This window comes from Polyodon spathula, chromosome 6 (genome assembly GCF_017654505.1).
Source record: "Polyodon spathula isolate WHYD16114869_AA chromosome 6, ASM1765450v1, whole genome shotgun sequence".
Lineage (NCBI taxonomy): Eukaryota > Metazoa > Chordata > Actinopteri > Acipenseriformes > Polyodontidae > Polyodon > Polyodon spathula.
The window spans coordinates 36860055-36885132 of record NC_054539.1 but is presented as its reverse complement, the minus strand read 5'-3'; the positions used below and the strand labels follow the sequence as shown (position 1 = coordinate 36885132).

General features: G+C 38.8%; 1 protein-coding gene across 2 annotated transcripts in view; it reads right to left on the bottom strand.

Annotated features, from left to right (window-relative positions):
* Nucleotides 1-25078, bottom strand: part of pgbd5 (piggyBac transposable element derived 5) — a 61050-nt gene that overhangs the window by 15030 nt on the left and 20942 nt on the right. Inside the window, exons 2-4 of one of the 2 annotated variants that reach the window (XM_041252809.1) lie at nt 22033-22460; nt 18138-18272; nt 1691-1871 (exon numbers count right to left, since the gene is read on the bottom strand). In XM_041252809.1, coding sequence (XP_041108743.1) covers nt 1691-1871; nt 18138-18272; nt 22033-22460 — 744 coding nt within the window. The remainder of the gene's footprint in view (nt 1-1690; nt 1872-18137; nt 18273-22032; nt 22461-25078) is intronic. The other variant, XM_041252810.1, reaches the window with a different exon arrangement.

Here is a 25078-nt window from a genome sequence, read left to right as displayed (position 1 = left end):
GAGCACAGCAACAAGACACAAGGTAGTTATACTGCATCAGCAAGGTCTCTCCCAGGCAGAAATTTCAAGGCAGACAGGGGTTTCCAGATGTGCTGCCCAAGCTCTTTTGAAGAAGCACAAAGAAATGGGCAACGTTGAGGACCGTAGACGCAGTGGTTGGCTAAGGAAACTTACTGTAGCAGATGAAAAACACATCATGCTTACTTCCCTTCGCAATCGGAAGATGTCCAGCAGTGCCATCAGCTCAGAATTGTCAGAAAACAGTGGGACCCTGGTACACCCATCATCTGTCCGGAGAAGTCTGGTCAGAAGTGGCCTTCATGGAAGACTTGCGGCCAAAAAGCCATACCTCCGACGTGGAAACAAGGCCAAACGACTCAACTATGCACGAACACACAGGAACTAGGGTGCAGAAAAATGGCAGCAGGTGCTCTGGACTGATGAGTCAAAATGTGAAATATTTGGCTGTAGCAGAAGGCAGTTTGTTCGCCGAAGAGCTGTAGAGCGGTACACGAATGAGTGTCTGCAGGCAACAATGAAGCATGGTGGAGGTTCCTTGCAAGTTTGGGGCTGCATTTCTGAAAATGGAGTTGGGGATTTGGTCAGAATTAATGGTCTCCTCACTGCTGAGAAGTACAGGCAGATACTTATCCATCATGCAATCCCATCAGGGAGGCATCTGATTGGCCCCAAATTTATTCTGCAGCATGACAACGACCCCAAACATACAACGAAAGTCATTAAGAACTATCTTCAGCGTAAAGAAGAACAAGGAGTCCTGGAAGTGATGGTATAGTCCCCACAGAGCCCGGATCTCAACATCATCAAGTCTGTCTGGGATTACGTGAAGAGAGAGAAGCAACTGAGGCTGCCTAAATCCACAGAAGAACTGTGATTAGTTCTCCAAGATGTTTGGGCCAACCCACCTGCCGAGTTCCTTCAAAAACTGTGTGCAAGCGTACCTTGAAGAATTGACGCTGCTTTGAAGGCAAGGGGTGGTCACACCAAATATTGATTTGATGTAGATTTTTCTTCTGTTTACTCACTTTGCATTTTGTTAATTGATAAATATAAACTATTAACATGTCTATTTTTGAAAGCATTCTTACTTTACAGAATTTTTTCACACCTGCCTAAAACTTTTGCACAGTACTGTATATCTATCAATAAACAAGCCATATTATAACATTATGTACATGTTATTGTTTGCGTTTGTGTAGCACTTCCTTTTAATAAGCTGCATGTTGGAATTATAGGTATGGTACGGACGGTAGTTATATCATTATTTTATGTTCAGATGGGCAAAATAAACTAAAAAATACATCTAATAAAAGCTGAAACATGCACAAAACAAAGGCAAGCAAAACATTGGTAAACTTTTCATACCTACAGTGCCTACGTTTTAAAATGAAAATACACATGTGCTACGTAGTTTCTTCCAGAACTACACATTTGAGATCTAAGTAGTTAACGGAAGTAAAAAAAAAAGGCTAAATATGGATCAATATACTTTTCTGCTGTTTTTTTATATGTTAGATTGTGTACTTAAAATAATAAAATGTCTGCTGGACTTCACTGTTTTCTTGTAAGTTTTGCAATTTTGTATTTCTCCTAGACACCAAAACTTTACAGGTATGCAGACATCCATTTGAACAACAAAAATAAAAAGAATGGTAGCTCAGTTACAAACCTTGCTTCTCAAACTCTTCAAACAGGTTGAGGCTGGTGATGCTCGGGCCGGTGAAAATGATAGAATTCTTCCCAGAAAGATTCTGACAGAGCTGCCTTGCAACTAAACTGTGTAGCTGTGGTTTGTTCTTTAATGTGCCTAAATTGTCGGAACCAGCCCCTTCTTTCAAGTGAACGTAAACCTTTACAGAAAAGACAAGAAGAAAATAGCCAAGTCATTACAAACAAACAGTCAGCACACTGCAGGAGACACTCACATCAGGTGAAGAAAAGGAATACCAGTACATAACCCAGGGCTAAACTGAGAAACGGTTACCTCATACCATAGCAGCTTGTCTTACATAATTATCAGGTTCAGTCAAAATACAACATGGAAATCTGCACTGTCATCACACAGTAACAATGGAAAAAAAACAAGACCTTCATGCATTTCTAAACATTTAAAGTCGCCGTTTTGAAAACTACTGCAAAACTGCAAAAGCATCAGGATCTTAACCAGACTTTTGTTTAGCGGGAAGAGCATCTCAAATCTATACTAGCTGATTTCCCATAAATATGAGGTACATTCAATTAATTTCAACCAAGGTATTGTTTAGATTATTAATAAAGCACCTTTATGTACCACGGTTGACAATCAAACACCTAACAGTGCATTTGAGACTGCTTAGCATATTTCTGTCTATGTGTCACCAAACAATGAATTTATGAATTGAATTACCTCCAGTTCTTCTAGCCCACAGGGGGCCATTGCACAAAAATACAAGACATGAAAAGTACTAAAAACTAACAACTATTATTAATCGTTGTGGGGAGAAGGCATTGCCAGTACAAGGAAAACATTGTTTTATCAAAACGTATCGCAGCTGAACATCAGAGGACTGTCATGAGAAATAAAAGTTTAGTGATTTTAACTAGAGTTGGCTTCTTCTGAAAGAAGTGTGTTAAGATTTGTTTCTTAGTTTAATCTTTGAGCATGTACTGTACCAAACCATCCATTAAATAATAAATGAAGAAATTCAATGTTTTTAGGTTTGAACAAAGGAATAAACAAAATAATGTAATTCCGCCATTTAAAACTCAGCTCTGACACCAATCTGATCCTGCTCTACGGTTGATGGTTGCAAATTAAACTATAATATATATTAAACAACGGAGATGTTTGACATACACCATCATAATGCGTAAAGGAAACTCTTTTTACAATTGTTAAAGTAATCTGTAAATAAGCACACTGTATTTAGATAATTGATTGACATAACTAACTTAATACAATTTTCAAATATTTACATGATTTCACAAAAATGTTTCCCTCAGATTGTTAAGAGAACAGAGATACTATAACAATGTAGAAAACATTCACATGGATTGCCTCGCCCTGTGCGAGGAGCCTGCCTGCGGGAACAGAGGTTCGCTATTTTTTATATATATATATATATATATATATATATATATATATATATATATATATATATATATATATATATATATATATATATACATATACACACACACACACACACACACACATACATATATACATATATATATATATATATATATATATATATATATATATATATATATATATATATATATATATATATATATATATATATATATATATATATATATATATATATATATATATATATATACATATATACACATATATATATATACACACACACACACACACACACACAGTGGCGCTCAAAAGTATTCACTCCCCTTGGACTCTTCCACATTTTACTATGTTACAACATGGAATCAAAATGGATTTAATTAGGAGTTTTTGTCACTGATCAACACTAAAAAAATCTGTAATGTCAAAGTGAAAAATAAAATATACAAATTATTCTAAATGAATTACAAATATAATACAGAAAATAATTTATTGCATAAGTATTCATCCCCTTTGCTATGACACACCTAAATTAGCTCTGGTGCAACCAATTGTCTTTAAAAGGAAGTTAGTTACAGACAGGCTAGTTGAATCTGTTCAGTCTTGAACAAAGAAGACTATGTGGCGACCTAATTTCAAGCATTCAAAATTCTAAAAGGTATTGACAGTGTCGACCCAAGGGACTTTTTCAGCCTGAAAAAAGAAACAAGGACCAGGGGTAAGGTTTAGACAAAGGGGCATTCAGAACAGAAAATAGGAGACACTTTTTTACACAGAGAATTGTGAGGGTCTGGAATCAACTCCCCAGTAATGTTGTTAAAGCGGACACCCTGGGATCCTTCAAGAAGCTGCTTGATGAGATTCTGGGATCAATAAGCTACTAACAACCAAACGAGCAAGATGGGCCGAATGGCCTCCTCTCGTTTGTAAACTTTATGTTCGTATTTCACATGATTTCAGGTTAAATACACCTGTCTCATGAAGACGAAGGACCATTCAAAGCAAATCCAGAATAAGGTTCTTCAAAAGTACCAATCAGGTGTAGGATAAAAGAACATTTCCAAGGCATTGAATATCCCCCGGAGCACAGTAAAGTCCATTAAGAAATGGAGAGAATATGTCACAACTGTGAATCTGTCTAGAATAGGCTGTCCTCAAAAACTATCTGGGCGAGAAGGGCACTAGTCAGGGAGGCCACAGAGGCCTATGGCCACTCTAAAGAAGTTACAGTCTTCCACGGCTGAGCTGAAAGACACTGTGCATATGGCAACAATAGCCCAGGTGCTTCACAAAACTGGCCTTTATGGGAGAGTGGCAAAAAGAAAGTCATTGTTGAAAAAACATCAAATCTCAGCTAGAGTTTACCAGAAGGCATGTGGGAGATTCTGAGACCAAGTGGAAGAAGATTCTATCTTCTGATGAGGCCAAAATAGAGCTTTCTGGCTTCAATGTTAAGCACAATGTTTGGCGCAAGCCTAACACCGCACATCATCCTGAGAACACCATCCCTACTGTGAAGCATGGTAGTGGCAGCATCATGCTATGGGGATGCTTCTCTGCATCAGGGCCTGGAAAGCTTGTGAAGATAGAGGACAAAATGAAGAGAAGTCCTGGAGTCCTGGAAATCCTGGAGGAAAACCTGTTGAAGTCTGTGAGAGACCTGGGACTTGAGAGAAGATTCATCTTCCAGCAGGACAATGACCCCAAACATATAGCCAAAGCCATACTGGAGTGGCTTAAAAACAAAAAGGTCAATGTCCTGGAGTGGCCCAGTCAAAGCCCGGACCTCAATCCAATTGAATATGTAGAAAGAGTTGAAAATTGCTGTTCACCAAAGGTCCCCATCCAACTTGACAGAGCTTGAGCAATTTTGCAAAGAATGAGTAAAAACTGCAGTGTCCAGATGTGCAAAGCTGGTAGAGACTTATCCAAATAGACTCATGGCTGTAATTGCTGCCAAAGGTGCCTCTACCAAATATTGACTCAAGGGGGTGAATACTTATGCAATCAATTATTTTCTGGTTTGTATTTGTAATTAATTTAGAACAATTTGTAGATTTTATTTTTCACTTTGACATTATGGACTTTGTGTTGATCAGGGGCAAAATCTCCTAATTAAATCCATTTTGATTCCATGTTGTAACACAATAAAATATGGAAAAGTCCAAGGGGGGGGGGGGGGGGGGGGGCGAATACTTTTGAGAGCCACTGAATATATGTTGATTATGCCACTTTGTTGTTGTGTTGTTGTCTGTAGCAGAAGAACTACTAGAAAGCGTATTTTGAGATGTGAAAGCATGCAGCACGCAGGTGATACTGGTAATCACATCTGTGAGGATCTGTGAATCAAATCCCCAGTAATGTTGTTGAAGATTCCACTCTCTACAGACAACAACTCCAGACAGTATGAAATCTACAAATGCCAGACGGGAGTTTATTGAACATTTTGTTGCGGTCTGTGGTGAGGTCGATATCTCGCTGGAAAAATGAAGCTTAGACCTTACACTGCAGAAAGGGGGAAGCTTTACTGGAAAATGAAAGAGATTCATTTGGCCGTGTTTATCAGGAGCACATGGAGGCAGTGCTGGCCAAAATCCATGGGAAAAAGATTTGTCGTGATCGATGAGACAACAGATGTCCGAGACTGCAGTGTACTAAATACTGTCATAGGTATTTTTTTTTATTTTTTTACTATAATGACGGATGCTTGAGTAGACACTTTTTGTTATAACACCTTATGGTCTTTATGCTGTAAACCCTTAAAATAGCCTATACAAAAATAACAAAGCATAGGATTTTGGAACTATTCTATAAAATGCTTGTTAATCAAGCATTTTTATTCAATATGTATTAGGAAATATAATTGTCTTGCAATGTACATGTAATATTATATCTGTATAATAATCAAAACACCTGTAAGCATAAAATTACTATAACTTAGTGATGTTTTCCATTACTGAATTAAGTTTAATAAAATCTTCCAGTAAGAAAACTGTAGAAAAATTGTGACAACAGATTAAATTATTATCATTTTTTTCAGGTGTTGTACTATCAGTACTAACTGACTGATGTCATATTCATGGAGAGCTGCAGCCACTGCAAACTCTCACATGCTGCTCTGGAGTCAATGAATAGGAATCAGCACTGAAACAGAAGCACTGAAATGTGTCATGTCCAACAGTGTACATGTAAAATGTCTATGTCACATAATCAACCTGATAGGTGAGACATGGCAGCATTTTCACTTCTTTAGCGATGTGACTTTGGTTACTTGGATGAAATCTGCTTTCTACAAAAAGCCAGCCAGAAAGCAGAGATGGTTTGCTTTTCTTAAATCCAAATCCACACAGGTCCCCCTGAAGCAGTACATACAAGATGGTTTCAGGCAGTAAAATACCATGCAGAGCACACTGATCACTACCGGGACTGTTTGAAAAAGAGAAGTCATCAGAACAGGCTGTGACAAACCTTCTGACAGTCAGGAGAAATCAGACTTGATGACATCTAAGACAGCTTTCATATCTGAAGCTTGCCCCAAACTGATAACAGCCCTGATCATCTTTGAGGGTACCCACTGCCCTACAGCCGTCTCAGCTTTCAACATGGAAGATCTGGGGTCTTCTGGAACAGCCAAAACCTGTGGGTTTGGTGAAGAAACTGACACTGACTCTTAGATGACCTTTCCATGAGAGAGAAGATAAATATCCTTGACAATCTGCATGAAGCCTATCAGCTTGCTTTTACCATTCTCCTAACACTGGGATGTCCATCCAGCAAAACAACTGATCCGTGTGTTTGATCCCAGGCAGACTCCAGCCATGCAACAAAACATTGATCAGTACAGCAAGCTGACACCTCTTGCTCACCCCTCACCAGAGCTGTGTGAACAATGGCTGGTGTTTCTGCGTCGCACTCATAATGAGCCCATTCCAGATCCACTGGACTTTTGCACTTACTGGAATGTCATGAAGGGAAGAGTGCCTAAAGTAGCAGAGGTTGCCCTTCCTTACATCTTCTTCCCTGTTAGTTCTGTAGACACAGAGAGAAGCTTTAGTAAATATAAAACTCTACTTACAGACAAGAAGGAATCACTTTTTGAGGAAAACACTAAAAAGCTAACCATTATGTACCACAATGGAGCTATCTGCTAGAGACGGCAAAAATAATTAAATTTAAAAGTTTGTCAATTTGCAATGTTGCCACCGAGCAACAACTGTACCTATACCTGCAACTGCCGAGTCAGCCAATCAGAGCCTGTCAGCTCAACTGGAGCATAGACAGCATCTTTCAACAACAAACCGTCACAGGGACAGTTCAGTAATATTGCTCCATTCAGATATATGGCACTGCTCAGATAAACTATAAGCAACTCTGACAAGTACAAACGTTATTTGTTTAATTTTTTTTTTTTTTTTTTCTCTCTATTTGACTACACACTAGGTAATACTTGTAAAAACCCTGGAAAGATAAAATTGATAAAAAAAATTTTCTTTTTTTACTTGTTTTATAAAAAAGATTATCGTTATTTCCGGAGAACTACTGCCGAGATGGTACACCATCTGGGTCTTGGTGGTAGCCAATTTACTGAAGGGGATTTTAAAAAGTAACCAGGAAAAAAGAAATCCATTAAAATGGTAGGAACATTTTAAAAACACAATATATTTAAACACAGCTGTTTTGTTTTTGTTTTTTTTTTATTATTGAAAATTCTACAAGAACAGGTCATTTCAGAGTGGCTGGTATGACAGACTGGATTGGCTGACCGGGGGTACAGCTAATAAAAATGGTCTTGTTTGCTTTTCAGTAACTGGTAATTTGGCTCCTTATTTTGCATGGCAGATTGATGAAGCAACAGGTTTGTTGTTGTGCTTTGTTTAGAAAATACTTATGCAAAGTATGTTAGTAACATGGTCTTGAAATGTAAATGCTATACTAATGTTGCATACACAGTGTATTTTTAAATATACACTGGCAGTGTGTAACAGTTTATTAGAATAAACTATAATGGATTACTCTTTTCTTTTAGAGCAAACAAATAGAAAAGTAGCACATACTGTCATGATCAGAGTATGTGAGTGGAGCGGGGCCACAGTAAAAGCTTTATTACAATAACGAAAGCCATTGTGTGCTTGTATATGAACCATGTTAATTGCAAATTTCACAAAGCTTACGATAAAAACATCTTTAACCACATGGTATGTGCAAACAGGTCAGTGTATGTTACTAACGAAATACGACCCTATCGGCTTGGGGTTAAATTACTTTTTTAGATACCAGCAATCCTGGCGTGTTCCATTTGGGGTTGTCTTGCGAATGAGGTGCAGAAGATTCACTTTACCCAAAGCATTTTCACCAACACGCAAAAGTGAGATTGAATTATTCTCCAGGAAAATGAACGTAATTAAATTAAAATTAAATTAAAAAGCTATAAAAACCCTGTTATTGTCTTAATAAATATTATTAATATTATAAATCGAATGTATTATTGACAGAAATTTATGTTTTAATGATCAGTTTTATTAAAAACATAACAGTACTCACTGGAACCAGATCCCTGATATTTGTATCCAGTTTGGTGGTAACAAAGCATGAACTGGGTCACACATCTCTACAACATAGAAGCGATTTACACTAACAGTGGAGAGGAGCGTGAGTGGAGCTGACTGCAGAATTAGAAGCACCAGAGTGGAGCGGACTGGGGAAATGAAAGCCTTGGAGATAGTTTCAAAGAGGAAGAGAGTGAGGAGCGATGTTTATGAGCGTTCTACTCCGCTCACATGCTCTGGTCATGAGCCACTTAAATACTGCAATTTATAATTGTTTACTTGTAAAAACAGGTTGAACAGTTGTATTTTATTTAAAGTTGTTATTGACAAGGACAGTCAGAAGGCTCAAAATGGTGTCTTGCGCTTCAGTGTAATGCTGAAGGATTTTTTTTAATGAGGGACATCTAGCACATCCAGAATGTCAATGTATATAGTAGAACCATTATTAAAAATGTCCCGGGAAAAAATAAATTAATTATTTTGTAAATAAACACGCACACAAACACTTTTCCAATATACAACTAACACACGGACAGGCAAAAGAGACGAAGGTGAATGAATAATTATACAGGGAAAACAATTACAAAGACAGTCTTGATGGCAATGGATGATAAATTAAATTTAGGCCTAACAAGTCCAGTGAAGCAATGCGCATGAAATCCAAAGTAACAAAAGAACAAAACCAAAAATACAGTTACAAAATTATCAGAAAAAGCCAGCAAACAGAAAAGGAATAATCTCACCAACAAATAATGAAGTCCCGAATAGAGTCCTGTACTGCCGATGGGGGATGAAGGTTGATGAAAAAAATAGCGATTGTTGAAAATGGTGAGTCTGTTGAGTAGTACCAGGTTGAGTGGTGAACAGCCGTTTGGAAAATATCAGGAGGATCAGGAACAAAATGGAGACTGAACACCCTACCAAATACAAACTCTAAACAGACCTTGAACAGCAACTAAAACAAGTAACAGTGTAAACAAAAAAGAAAGGTTTAGACAAAGTACAAGATTATGAAAAGAGAAAATGGATGCACCAGTATTTATCTAAAATAGTTAAAGTTACACTGTTAATTAAGTAATTTGCTATTTGTTTGTAAATGGATTCCTCAACAGAAAAAATTGAGTCTCTTCCTGGCCTAGCCAGCCAGCTTAAATACCGGTACTGGCTTCCAAGGAGCTCTGAGATTGGAGGAGTGGATACCTGAATGAGCCAATGGGGGGAGAGGATGAACAGAGGGTGATAGCAAGGAACTATGGGAAAATGAGTTTTAACCTGGCCAGGCTACTGACCCTAATTAAAGGGACAGGTGGGTGAAACTTACACCCACTTCATGGAGCAAGTGAATTGCTACATATTGTTGTCATTCAAATTGAAAGGAAACCAAGAGCTGTGTACGTGCACTGTATAGCACACTCGCTGAACCTGATTATACAAGATGTGATGCAACAAATACCACCTGTTCGGAACTTCTTATCTCTAATGCGGGAGATGATAGTCTTTATCAGAAGCTCTCCAAAAAAGCTTGCCAGCTTTGAGACCTTAAAAGAAGCCAACGGTCCTGCACAGCGTCTTCGCCCTTTCTGCCCCACAAGATAGTGTCTCTGCCCAACATCCCTCAGATCAGTGGCTTCCAACTATGCTACAGTGCTGACAAATTGATAGCACCGATTTCTCACACACAGGGGCAAAAGCACAATTCGTAAGTTTGACACATTTTTCAATATGCAATTGGTTCTTATTTTTGAACGAGTCGATTCCATTAACACTAGTCTCCAAAAGACCAGCCTACATTTTCAAGAAGCGTAGAGAATGATTTTTTCTCTAAAAGAGACCATGCAGTTGTTGAGAGAAACTGGTTTTGCAACTGGTAGTGAGATGGATAAAGTTGAGCAAGTCAGACTTTTATGCAGATGACTTAGATAAGCAGAGATTGAAACTTCACTGTTACATGTTTTTGGATGACAGAAGAATAACCACGTCTCCAGTGTTGACGATGTTGTTTCATTTTTAAAACCTGAAGGCAATGAATATTTGTGTAATATGCTACCAGAGTACTGCAAGTTTATTAAAATCCTTCTCACTGTGTCTGTGTCATCCTGCTCTCCCGAACACTCATTCTTCAGCCTCAGAAGACTTATAAACTATCTCCGGTCATCAATGGGACAGGCAAGACTGAATAATGTAGCTGTCCGTAATGTTCATCAGGACCATACCAGAGAACTTGATGTAACTATGACTGCTGACAGTTTCATCCAGAAAGTTACAGTGAGGCGTAATGTCTCGCTGAAAATACCTCCCCCCACCCCCGGCAAAATAAAAAAAAAAAAAAAGCAGCAGCAGCACCCACTGGCAAAAATAAAAGTCGGCGCCTATGCCCACAACTCCTTCAATTTATTAGTTTTAAAAGGTGCACTCCATGCTGGACAAGTGGTGTTGGATGAAAGTGTGCAAGTCGCAGATCAGAGGAAGCGTCACCAACCTTTTTCCAGCTTCTTCACCCGTCAAGATGGGCTCTGCTTCTGCCACAATGTGACCAGTCTGTTCGAGGCAATCGGAATCACCTGTAACCAGAATGAGTGGCGCCTCTTCATTGACAGCTCATCCAGGAGCCTCAAAACCGTGCTGCTCCATAATGGTAACAAGTACCCGTCTCTTCCCCTGGCTCACTTGGTGCACCTCAAAAAGGATTACAACAGCATCAAGACCTTGCTGAACGCCTTGAAGTATGATGAGTGGAGGTCACAGGAGATTCATAGCAAGACACTCCGTCAGCCGACGGTGCCTGTCGCGCTTGGGATGTAAGTGGAATGCATTGAGCCACGTCTGCACCGGGCGCATGCGCAATAAGCCCAGCTCGATGGCTGATATCACTGCTGCCATCAGACCCAGTAACTTCTGGCACAAAAGACGACAGACAGAACAGAAGCAGCCTGACACGCGGAGCAAGCAGGTGCTGATAGAGGAAACAGAAAAAAGGATACGAATTAGGAGCTACTGATTCCGGGAAAGCAGCAGAGCCAGCTTTCAGTATGAAGTGCAGGGGAACCAGCAGCAACTCAATGCAGTGCTTTTTAAGAAAGAAAAAAGGCTCAATGCAACACAGAGAGGTCTCTTTACTGATTAATATCAAAAGCTAGCAAGCCTACATTGCTACTTACTTTTTCAAAATTTAAAACACCCAGTAAGCACCTTATCTGGAGCGAAGACAAATTAATTATGTAACATCTATAAGAGGCTAGGAATGTATAAAAAAAGGTTAGTTAATATTGGTGTGAAATTAAGCCAGCTATCATGTTCACCAGGTAGAGTGTGACAGAGTATGGTAGCTGGACACAATCAGTGCATAAGGGTCCCTATTTTATTGAATGAGGACCCTAAGAAAAACAGTATTTATTGCTCTTCACAGTTGGAAAACTGTCATTGATTCATAAAACACTAATAATGGGTTTTGTTAATTTGGTTTATGTTGAGGTTAATTATTATTATATTATTATTATTATTATTATTATTATTATTATTATTATTATTATTATGGTCTCACCAAATCCAATGTCGCGCTGGTGGGGTAGGGGACACACCATCACATTTGCAATCGTATGTTAACTGACATTTTAAGTTCCCAGGAATACAATAATTCTTTCACTGTCCTTGGATTCTTTAATTTAAACAACGATCCAGTTGTGTAGAAAATTCAATGCTTTTTTACATAGCAACTGATCATTTGTTATTTACCCAATTGAATAACAGTAATACACTCAGTGTCATCATGTAATGAGATTACAGTGTAATCAAGACCCACTTCTGGCACTAAAAGACGACAGACAGAAGAGAAGCAGCCTGACACGCGGAGCGAGCAGGTGCTGATAGAGGAAACAGAAAAAAGGCTACGAATTGAGAGCTACTGATTCTGGGAAAGCGGCAGAGCCAGCTTTCAGCACGTAGTGCAGGGGAACCAGCAGCAACTCAATGCAGTGCTTTTTAAGAAAGAAAAAAGGCTCAATGCAACACAGAGAGGTCTCTTTACTGATTAATATCAAAAGCTAGCAAGCCTACATTGCTACTTACTTTTTCAAAATTTAAAACACCCATTATTATTTTATTATGTATTATTATTATTATTAAGTAAAAACCATTATGCACACCAACAGTTTTATGTTTAATGACATTTTACAGTTAGCATTTACAGTAATTCTTTCTTAAATTGTATTAATTATAATTTGGCACACACGTCCTAGTTGTGTAAAATACATTTATGATCTCTGCTTATTTCCTTAATAGCAACTGATCATTTGGAGTGGATTTAAATAGAATAACAGTTTCACTATATTCATCATTATGGAGTGTACAGTGTAATTACTCTAAGTGTCTAGATGGTTTCTATTTGTAGCAATGGCTGTCTGGCAGACAAAAATTATCAAATTTATTTCTGACACCATCATTTTACATAATGCCACAACATTATCCGAGTCACAGTCGGCTGGTTAACTGGCACTGTAAAACTGAACCTGGTATAGGATGAAACTTTTCTTTTGTCATAAATCCAAACAACTACTTTTTTTTATTTTATGGGGGGGGGGGGGGGGGGGCGGTGTCTATGTTAACCCTGACCCTGTCCTAACCCTGTCCTTCCAAGCCAAAAGGTTCCAATATAATCTGGACCTGGCCCTCTGAGAGGGTGGGGAGAATGGGGAGATTTCCCTGGGGCCCACTGCCCCAAAGGGGACCCCGGAGGAGGCCCAGCCATAATAATAATAATAATAACAGTACCAGCCCTCAGCCGTGGACAGGACCATTCACGTTCACTCCCTCCACCACAGTAACTACTGACTCTACAATATTGTACACCAAACTACCTTGCTTCTGTGGTAGTCTAAGGTTTGGCCTTTCATGGATCACAAAGGACTGGTGCTCCTGATAATGGTAAGTTTCTAGGTCTCATTTTCTAGCTACTCAGTCATTATGATCCAAACCTGCAGGAACATGTGGAAAATGGTGCAGAATCCCAGAAAGCAGGTAATCGTCTTCAAGTCTGTTACCTTTTAGGAGACTCTCAGAATGAATGCATAGCAAGCTGTGCTCAACATGTTCGCAGAAATATACTTTGCTTTCCTAGTAGATGCAATGCCTGATTCTTCATATCAAGAACAGACAACTTTTATCTTGAGGTATGTGTCGCTGCCATCAAAAAATTCTGTCTATGAAGTACAAGAACAGTTTCTCAAATGTAGTGATTGAACAATGGACCTAAGGTGGCTGGTGTATATAATGTTCAAGTACTAAAATTGGCTAAATTCTCATCACATGCTTGTCAAAGCCTCAACCTTTGTGGAGCGCATGCAGCTGAATGCTGCCCCCAGGTTCAGACTTTTTTTTTGGAATTATACAAAAGCCATACAATCTGTTTGATTCCAGCCAACTGCAATGGAGTATTCTGCTTGAGAAGATAGACTGTTCTTTTCATGGTCTGTCTGGTATACACTGGACTGATTGAGTTGTCAGACCTTTTGCAGCTCAACTTCCTGGGATTCTGGACGCACTATCAGGAATATTTCAACTTAATCTCATACCTCAAACAAGAATTGAAGTCCAATACATTACTGACTGTCAAGTCATTCACTTGCATTTGACGGCTAGAATTTGGGTGAAACGTCTTGTGACCATTGGCCAGCTTAACCAAATATTACAGGCCTGCAAAGCTACCATAGATGCTGATAGTCATTGACAAACTGCTTGCTGATCTGCAGGTACTGTGTGAATTTGGAAATCGATTCTCTCTGATGCTAAATTGGTTGCACATGAGATTGATATTTTACCAGAATTGCCAGCAAAATGCAATACAGTTTCCGGATGTTTTCATAATGAAACCAAGGATGATCCCTTGTCTGATGGAGAAGGTGGTGAAACTGCACAGGAGACAGAGTTTAGGTGAAATGTCTTCTACAAAATCAGAGATTATGTTATTGCTGGGCTGACTACAAGATACTGAGCAGCAACTGAATGGTAAGTCTTTTGTTTTTGTGGCTATACTTTAAACAGAATGAAGTACAAAGTACAAAGCAGATGTCTCAGATGACAGGGGAAGAAATTACTCCCTTGGAGGCCATCTACAATGTTGATTTTGGTGACAAAGCACTGCTTCTTTGGATCTTCTGAACAAATTGCACAAGCTCAAGCTTCCGGCACTCTTCCCAAACCTGTGTAGCCCTTTGCATTTCTGAGAAATTCAATATTTGAAATATACAGAGAGTGTATTGTGTGTGTGTTTATGACTTGCTGTCATCATAACTGTCATCACCACAATCTTGTTCTATAAGAGCATTTTATAGTGGTTTTTACTTAAAAGTGTTGATTTGCTGAATAAGTTGCTGTCAGTTTTAATGTTTTTTTTTTTGTTTTTGTTTTCTCAGTTCTGTACTGTAGTGAAACTTGGACGATGGAAAGTCAACCAAGCACCTTTGTTTGTTCAATGACCGATCCATCAACATGCTTTCACAGGTTAAGGGTTATTCAGTGCTTGAAAATGTTCTCATATCAGATATTACTTTATCACGCTTTTGTCTCTGTGAGTAGTGTAACACGGTGTGATGTGTACCTATGTTATGAGTGCAGACTGAAGTCAGGAATGATGTAAATTTAAAGACACTGTTAACTAATTTTCACACACCAGTTTTTACTGGAATGTTTACTTTGTTTACATTTTGTGAAAAGCTACCTGCATATTTATTTTATGATTGTGTTGTTGACCTCACCTGGGCAACAGAACTGTCAAAAAAACACACAGATGAACTACGGTTAAATGTAGTTTGTATACATGTATACAAGTTTGACTTGTTTACAACACTGTGTGTCTTAGATAATGGATGGTCATGTGTGCATAAAACATTCAAAAATAGGGTTAAATACATCTGATGCTGTCACAAAGGATGGCTTGAGTGGCGTGGTAGGTGAAGTCGGCATCCAGGAAGCAGTACAACACACAGATGATACGGGGCTAAAACGACCACAGCCGTATCTTTATTAAATGATAAAACAAAACAATCAAAACAAAACACACAAAAGAAATGGGCACATTGGCCAAAACAAAATAAACGCTAACAAATAATCTTCTCTATAAAACAAGTACCTTGGTTCGTTTACTAGTAGCATTCGCTCTCGCTCTCAGCTCCTCTACATTCCCCTTTCTCACTGGGAGCATTCGCTCTCGCTCTCAGCTCCTCTACACTCTCCTTTCTCACTGGGAGCATTCGCTCTCACTCTCAACTCCTCTACATTCCCCTTTCTCACTGGGAGCATTCGCTCTCACTCTCAACTCCTCTACACTCTCCTTTCTCACTGGGAGCATTCGCTCTCACTCTCAACTCCTCTACATTCCCCTTTCTCACTGGGAGCATTCGCTCTCACTCTCAACTCCTCTACACTCTCCTTTCTCACTGGGAGCATTCGCTCTCGCTCTCAGCTCCTCTACACTCTCCTTTCTCACTGGGAGCATTCGCTCTCGCTCTCAGCTCCTCTACACTCTCCTTTCTCAATAAGACCCGAGTGGGTCTTTTATTCTGTGGCTGGAGCCTTAATTACCTACTCAACAATTACCTTTTTAAGGCTCCAGCCACATTTCCACAAGCTTCTTGGTATGGGGATTTAGCCAGTCTCAAATAATAAACAATAACGTCTGATAAATTAATATCAACAAGGGGTGTTCACCCCGTCACAAATGCTTGTAGGTATTTCACCACTGTGGCTTATTTAAATGCTTTTGAAAATATTTGCTTTTAAAAATAATTACAGATCAGCAAAGACCATACAAACAAAATCAGAACTGACTATGACTGCTGCTACAGAATCTTCAAATATGTATCCATAACCCAGTCGGAATTTCATTTCAAAATAATAGGCTAGCAGGGTACAGCATTATAAACACACTGCAAGACGATATGTAATTGTAAAAAAAATAAATATTGCAGTGTGGCATGCTTTAACTGTATGATTCCATCTATTGTCTTTATCACTGAAGCTGACATTCAAGTAGGACAATCGTTTGCTTTGAGCTATTGCCAAAGTTAATTATTAATATTATTCTTTAAGAAATGGTACCGCCATCTTGTAGAAATGAAAAGAACATCCTATATGAAATCCAAAGATTTATTTTATTATGTATCTAAAATTACTCAAAAATAGTATCCTGAAATGAAAAATATTTCTATTGATTATTGAGTATTTCAAAATCAGGAATTATTATTTGACTTCCAGCAGAAGTAGTAATGAATTAGATTAAACTTAAGACATTAAAATAGCTGCACCTTAACATTAAAAGTTCAAGTTAGGCAGAAACTATATGTGCATTCCTCTAATGGATCAAAAGTTTTTGGATTTTATCCAAACTCTTGGGTTTCCTGATAAAAGTTGTGTAAATAAGGGGACAGATTGAACTGCTCCTCATGTGGCTTTGACATTGGATTGTTCTGTCTCCTGGTAAATGTTAAGGGTACAATGCATTTATTTTGATTATGACATAACGTACAAAGTATAATCAGGCTTAAATGTTGCATGGAAACGAGGATCCAACTGTAACCCATTTAAAAAATACACTACAGCAAAAAACAAAACAACTGCAATTATGACATTGCTACTGGTTTGGTGAAACTGAATTATGCAGCTTGCATGTAAGAAATCTTATTTTGTGTGTGTGTGTGTGTGTGTGGTTGGGTAGCATCCCTGAGTCAAACCTATTAATCTGCCAATGTTATGCCCTGTTACTATGGTACCTGCTAATTTACTCTCATGCCAAACCAAAGCTAAAAACAGTGAGAACCCAATACATACCACCAGTAATTGATTAACTATTTTTTATGGATAAGAACTTTAATTACATTATCTTTGTTTTTATTTATTTATTTATTTATTTATTTATTTAACTATCCCAGTATCATTTAACGATGCGTGCAGCATTCTTCCTATTTCAATGAATACATTGCTGTCTGTGTTCAGGTGCTTCCATCTCAGCTCTTCAGTTCCAGTTGCCTGCCATAGATATATGTACTATAGGCAAGATCAGCCACAGTGTCTTTACAAATGCAGGAGCCAGCACTCTAGTGATATGCCACTTTGGATCAAGTTTCCTTTTGTTCTGCTGGTAATACATAGGTTAAATAAATCTCTGCCAAGCTTTTAGACAGCTCAAAAAAACGCACATTTGAGACCAATTTAGCTAATGTAAGTGCAAAACTATTAATGGAATTGTTTTGTTAGCTTCATTTAATTAGATTACAGCTACCAAAGGAAGAGTTTAGCAGTCTGCATAGATTCACAAACACTGTCAAGGAATTTGTCACGTGTCTGGTTTAATTATTTGACCCAGAACGTTTGAATAAAAATATCAAAACAATTGTGATGATGTTCCAACACTAGTAATACATTTGTTATACAGGATGTTCTGTAACCCATTCATTTCCACAATGGAAAGTATGATGTCTACTGAAGGGGAAAACTGTCTGTACACTTACCTGGCAAATAAAACCTGAGGCAGTGCACTGCCTCACCCAAAGACTGAATTTTCGCTTTTTCCTTTTTCGTAATTCACGTTCTGTACATGTGGTAATAAAAACAGGATCCTCATCAATCAGTGGTTCATGTAGCACCTAGAACACAATATATATATAAAAAAAAGTCTAAGGTGGTATACAGTATGGTTGAAAATGTCTCACAACTTCATATATACCCACAAAGCTCTGAATCAGTGGACAAACAGTATGCCCCCTTCTTTAATTAGATTGCTTTTTTATTTCTTTTTTTAACACTTAGGTCTTTTATCTTTATGGTTACATGCACAGGGAGAACCATGTTAGAATAAAATGCTCTTATAATGTTTTAGCCTGTAATTTGACTATTTTTTAAAAATGTATCTTGATGTCATAAAAACGAGAAAGGAACAACTCAAGTGTGGTTAAGACACCAAGGGCAGTATTTGGAAGCAAATGCAATTTCTAGGAAAGGAATAAAACAAATGAATGGTTTAGAATGTAACTCCCAAGAATAAATAAACAGCAGCCAAGTTGTTTCTTGATAACACTATATCCTTTTGAAAAAAATAGGAGTAAATTACAGACTATAAAATTTGGGAATAGGCCCCACTATTTTTTAAGTAAAGTGTGGCAGGGCAGAAGACCTGAAGGTGCCGATAGCGTGTGTGTGTATCTCTGGAAATTATTTTCAATATAAGTTTGTCAGGGATGGGGTTAATTCCATTACTGCCAAAGTCCATATGTAGAATGTGGCTATATCTTGATTGGCTAAGTGAAGGTGTATTTATTATTATGACAACATGTTCTTTCCTCACAAGGCTGAAGGACTAGTTCTGGACAATGCTATGTATTTACTCCTCCCACAAGAGCTTTACATCCCGTGTTCTGTTGCCATAGGAAACTGGAGTCACACAGAAAATGCTAGGGAGTGGAAACTGAGTCAGTGAGAAAAGTCTGAAAAGCAAAAAAATCAACAGCAAAACAATAATGGACTTCTTAATGATGAAAAAGTTTTTTGAAACCTAGGTTATTAAATTTAGGCTGTTCACACTGGGTCCGTTTAGAGGGTATAGTCTGCACTCGGTACGTTTCGGTACACTTGGTGTGAAGTGTGAACAATAAAGTCCGCTTGGGGAACTAACCATACCGAGTCCACCTAAATATACACAATGCAATAAATATACACAATGTTTATTATTGTGTTATTATATACTGTTATTTTAACTGCATCGGAGTTACTACAGGGTCAGTAAATTGAAGGAAAAAAGTCCCCGTTTTTCACTCTGGAAAAGCTGTTTATCTAAAACGATATGGACAGGCCGAGAAACTGAAGCTCTCATAGAAATTTGGTCAAACACCAAAATCCATGCCAAACTGGACAAACCTTACAAAGTCAAATATATTATTTTCTTAAATTACTTTGTTTAATGCCTACAGAAGGTGAACAGCGCAGTATTGTGTAACTGAATACTGCATTATTCTTCTACTGCACATCATTCAAGATACGTAGTCATTAAATTAGCAAAGTGCTTCCCCAGTGCTGTCTTCCACAGCAATATAATATAAATAGTGTTCTGCGTTCCGGTTTATTCAAAATTTTACTGAAGAATTACAGGATTTTTTTTTTTTTTAACAGGATGTTGGTTTTTACTGATTTATATCCGATTTCTGTCTATTTTTCAATATTTTTCCGGTACTACTTTCAGGAAATACACAATATTTTGATTAAAATTATGTTTTATTTTGACTATGACATCGTAATAAGCAGCCCTACACTGCATCCTAGGATACAGCAGATGTTTAGACATCAGAGGATCAAATAACATACAAATGTGGTTCTCTGTCACAAACATATTATCACCTGATTGTGTTGGCCAATCAAAGTCTGATTATTGTGGCAATTGCTGGGCATGGTAACTACTAGCTTGATCAAAAACTAAACTGAACTACTTACATGGAAATATAATATTTTTAGTGGATGAGGAATGGGGAGAAAACGTAAATCAGTTTATGAATATTTAAAAGAAAACTAAAGTATACAAAAAGCTAAAATAACAGAATGTGTCAAATGAGGCAGAGGATGTATAGCATGCAAATACTGTTGCATTGAGGTAGACGTTCGCACTGACAATAAAAGAATATACAGAAAAATAAATGGCATATTAAACTAAAGCAATACAGTAAACACGCAATCAGTTGATGAAGCTTTTACAAGAGAAAAAAAGAGAGCGCAGAATGACTGTGTTAATGAGTTTGTCAGACCGCTGTGCTTTGATGGACAGCCACTGTTTACTGCTGACTGCAGAGAGGTATGTATTGGTGACTTTGTGCGATGGTACTGTCCATCAGCTAAAACACTGCCTAACACTGCCAATCTTAATTGTAAATACTTGACAGAAAATGGAGATGCTTTAGTTGGTAAACTTATGGAACGTATTGAAGGAAAGGTCCAGTGTGATTTTTGACTCCCCGATGGTTTGCACCACCCAGTTTTGTCAATTTTCTTTTATTTTATTTCAAGGTGAATAAACCAGGCTTGTTTTGTGCTGATGTTATGTTCATATCTTCTATAGATACTATTTCCATCAGCACAGTGATTGCCCAAACGTTAGCAAAGTACCAGCTACATGGGAAAATGTGGCCTCGACTTGCACAGATTCTGCATCATACATGCCAGGGACATTAAACTTAATCAGAAACCACAACTGCTACACATCATATTCCACATGTAAAGTGTGTATACTGAGATTTTTTCCCTACGATTTTTACTGATGTTTCAATTAAAAACTATTTATTACTGATTGTATCCCTATTTTAAAATATGTAAACTAAACTCTGAAACATTCTCAGTAAAAAATTAAATCTACAAATTGTTCTAAATTAATTACAAATACAAAACAGAAAATAACTGATTGCATAAGTATTCACCCCCTTGAGTCAATATTTGGTAGAGGCACCTTTGGCAGCAATTACAGCCATGAGTCTATTTAGATAAGTCTCTACCAGCTTTGCACATCTGGACACTGCAATTTTTGCCCATTCTTCTTTGCAAAATTGCTCAAGCTCCGTCAAGTTGGATGGAGACTTTTGGTGAACAGCAATTTTCAACTCTTTCCACATATTCTCAATTGGATTGAGGTCCGGGCTTTGACTGGGCCATTCCAGGATATTGACCTTTTTGTTTTTAAGCCACTTCAGTATAGCTTGGCTCTATGTTTGGGGTCATTGTCCTGCTGGAACATTTTAACGAATCTAATTGAAACAATATATGTTTAAGGGGATATTTGTTTTTGAACATTCTTAATTGGTAGAACTGTACTAGGATGCTGACAGGCGAAGTAAAAAACAAAAAGAAAGCAAAAAAGTTATGATTCCAGCACTTCTAAAACCCCAAGTAACAATCTGTTATCAAGCTGTGTTATCTCCAAATAAAACATAAGAGATTTAAATACAGTAAAACCTGATTTAAAGTGTCACTGAACACCCTACACGTTTTTGTCCCGTGTTGTCTGTATCACAGCATTTTATTTTTAAACATATTGCTGATTCTTTTGAAATTGTTAATCACACATCATGGGTCATAAATCAACCGGGCAACATATCACTCCAACCATTGTTGGTTTTCTGTTCCCACAATATGGCACTCATTTTAATCTTTTAATCAGAGTGCCAGTATTATTGCAGTAGGGATTCGGCAAATTTCAGCATTACTAACTAATACTATGCATTCTACTCAATATCACCACAGAATAAGGTAACAACAAGGGTTATAAAGTGACTATAAGAGTTATAATATCAGTATGTGAAATGCAATTGTGATACTTAAATGATATACATTGCTAGTAAGTTGAAAGGAATAGACAGGATAGAGATTTACCTGGGTTTGTGAAGGCCTAAAAGAACACTCTAATGACTGCTGAAGTGAATCCAAAAAAGGCTGAATCTTATAAAGCCCATTGCTGGTCTGGCTGGATCGGAAAGCTACGATATGGAAGTATTTGAGGATCTTCTCGAACCTGGACTGGGTCATGATTAGCGCGATGCTCTTGTTGCTATAAAATCCATTGGTCCAGATGCTGAGGACAGAATCACAGCGGTGAATACTTGTTGAGGTAACATAACCCAAGAAGGCTTTCATCTCAGACAGGGTAACATTGCACCATCCTTCATCACTCCCAAATCTCTCCTGGAACTTCTTTGCATACATGTTTGTTTGAGTTACCATATTCTGTATCACATTATCAGGGACAAAGAACTGAAAAAAGTCTATGGTACTTGCATTGGCTGGCATCTTTTGAGCTGGACCTAAAATAGAAGAAAGAACATATTATCAAGATATAATGTCCCTTTAAGGAACGGTGGTATTAAAGGAGTTCTAACCAAGGTTTTAAAATGGTTCTTTTACCTCTTATTAGCACTATCAATATTATAGTGGTTCTTTGCTTGTATTATATACTTCAACTTGGAATATGTCGATAGATCAAATGAAGCACTATAGAAGTAAATCCTGCTGCTGCTGCTTCGTGGTACAAAATAACTTCCTGTGCTGTATCTCACTCCAAATGGACTAACTACCTACAGTGTTTACCCACACAAAAAAAACAAAACATATGAATTAAATTATTAGTCATTTAGCAGACACTTTTATCCAAAGCAACTTACAGACTAGGGGTGAACTATAAATCACTACTGCTACTGCAGAGTCCCATTCAATAGGACTTAGTTTTACATCTCATCAAAAGTACGGAGCACAAGGAGGTTGTGATTTGCTCAGGGTCACACACACACACACACACAACACAGTGAGTCAGTGGCTGAACAGGGATTAGAATTCGGGTTTATTAAAGCCACGTCTACACTGGTAGTTAAGCAAGCTGCTTTACCAGCCAGTAGTACAAATACAACTGAGCAGAGTAGTGCTACTCAGTCATAATAAAAGAAAAGAAAAGGAAGTCCACAGCACATTGTTTCGGCCGTGTGCTACAGTCACTAAACGCAGTCTCTGGTTCCCCTTTCTTTATTGTAGTTCTGCTTCACTTCTGTGCTCTTTTCTCTCATGCTTGTCTCCCCGTCTCATAACACAGCAGTAAGCAGTAGCCCATTACCTATTTCTATGTCTATGCCCTTGCTACACCAGCCAACAATATGACACAGCTTCCTGCTCTTGATCCCCTGCAGTTGCAAAATCTTATCCCTTGATTCTGCCAACAATGTTACAACTGGGGATAGTCGCACGGTAAGCCAAGCCCCTATCTCCGACATCCCTGAACACCTGCTGCACTGAACCGTTGCCCCTGAGCCAGAACCTTCCCCCTTAAAGATCCTCATCCTCGAGGGCACGAACAAAGTCTTGAAAATGACGGGGTCTGCGCTGGCATTGGGGTCTTGGCTGCCCAGCTGACCCAGGGCTCCTTGTGTTCGCAGGTGGTGGTCTGTCGAGTGCCGGTGGAGGAGGAATCTCTGGCAGGGCAGGGTCAGGGCTGATGGGTGGTGGAGCCGGACTGCCTGGTAAGGGAGAGGCAGGTGCTGCCAAGCTGGGCTGGACAGGGTCCCGTCACCGGTAGGGATGATGTAACTGAACCCTGTAGACCACCTCGCAGATGCACACTTCACACGGCCCACTCCATGAGCTGTCCAACTTGGGTCTCCAGGCGATCCTGTAGATGGAGGCCATACTCCGGACCTGGAGTCTCGGTGCCGGTGTACTGGTAGCCGGCCAAACACCATCTCGGTGGGCTTGCAGAGCTCCCTCCCTAGCATGAGAAGCGCCGAGGAGCAGGCGGTCGACTCCTGTATGGCAGAGTGGCATGCAAGGAGGAGTAGCGGCAGTTGGGCATCTCAGTCTCATTGGTGTGTGGCAGTGGTGATCGCTAACTGGGCTAATCCGTCACCCTGTGGGTGGGGTGAGTTTTGTGAATCCCAAGTCTTAGGCAATCGCAGTTCCGGCCTGGATCACTGTGTAGCTCAATAGGGACCCCAAACTGGCTCAAGAACCGCTTCAACAGTACTTCAGCCACCGTCTCTACCTCCTGGTTGGGCAGGGCATATGCCTCCGGCCATTTGGTAAAATAGTCAAGGGCGACCAGGACGAACTGCTTCTTGCTGTCGGTGCGGGGGAATGACCCCAAGATGTTGGCCTGGACCCTCTCCATCGATGTCCCAACAGGAAACCGTTGAAGGGCAGTGTGCGACCAGTCTATGGGTCCCTTTCGTGCAGTGCATTCATCACACCGCCGGCAGTAGTCCTACACCACTCCAGACTTCGAGTTAAGCCCTCTGAGACCACAGTTGGAGGCAGAGTGCTACCGAGACAGAGAGTGCTGCTGAGACAGTGCTGCTGAGACAAAGAGTGCTGTGGAGACTGAGTCTGAGACACCATTCATAAATCTGAGAACCTTCAATCCTGTGTGATCCTCCTTCATTTGCACGCAACGCAACACTACTTTTAAATCTGCTCTGTAAAACAGGATATGGGGAGGGAATTTAAAGAACAAGCAATAGAAATGAGGCTTTTCACCATTCATACATCCACAAATAACACAGTAATAATAATAATAATAATAATAATAATAATAATAATTAGTGCACACATAGAGGGTAGGGCATCTTGCCACACACCCTAATTATGAGCCATTCTAGAAACTGATGCATTCTAGAAACTGATGCATTTAAAGAAAAGACTTACCTCAAGACTTGCTGTTTTAGAACAAATAGATGAACCAACAAACATTTCTTTGAGAGATCGCACGCAGCAATATCCACCTGATGATGGGTATAACTTACTTTGAAAACCGTAATGTTAGAATTCAAACGTATAATAAAGTTGCAGAATTAATAAATACATACTGAGCACTGGCATAAGAGTGGCACAGCACATATGACAGAGTAAACAAACAGTGTGTTGTTAAAACTGTCCAATAGGT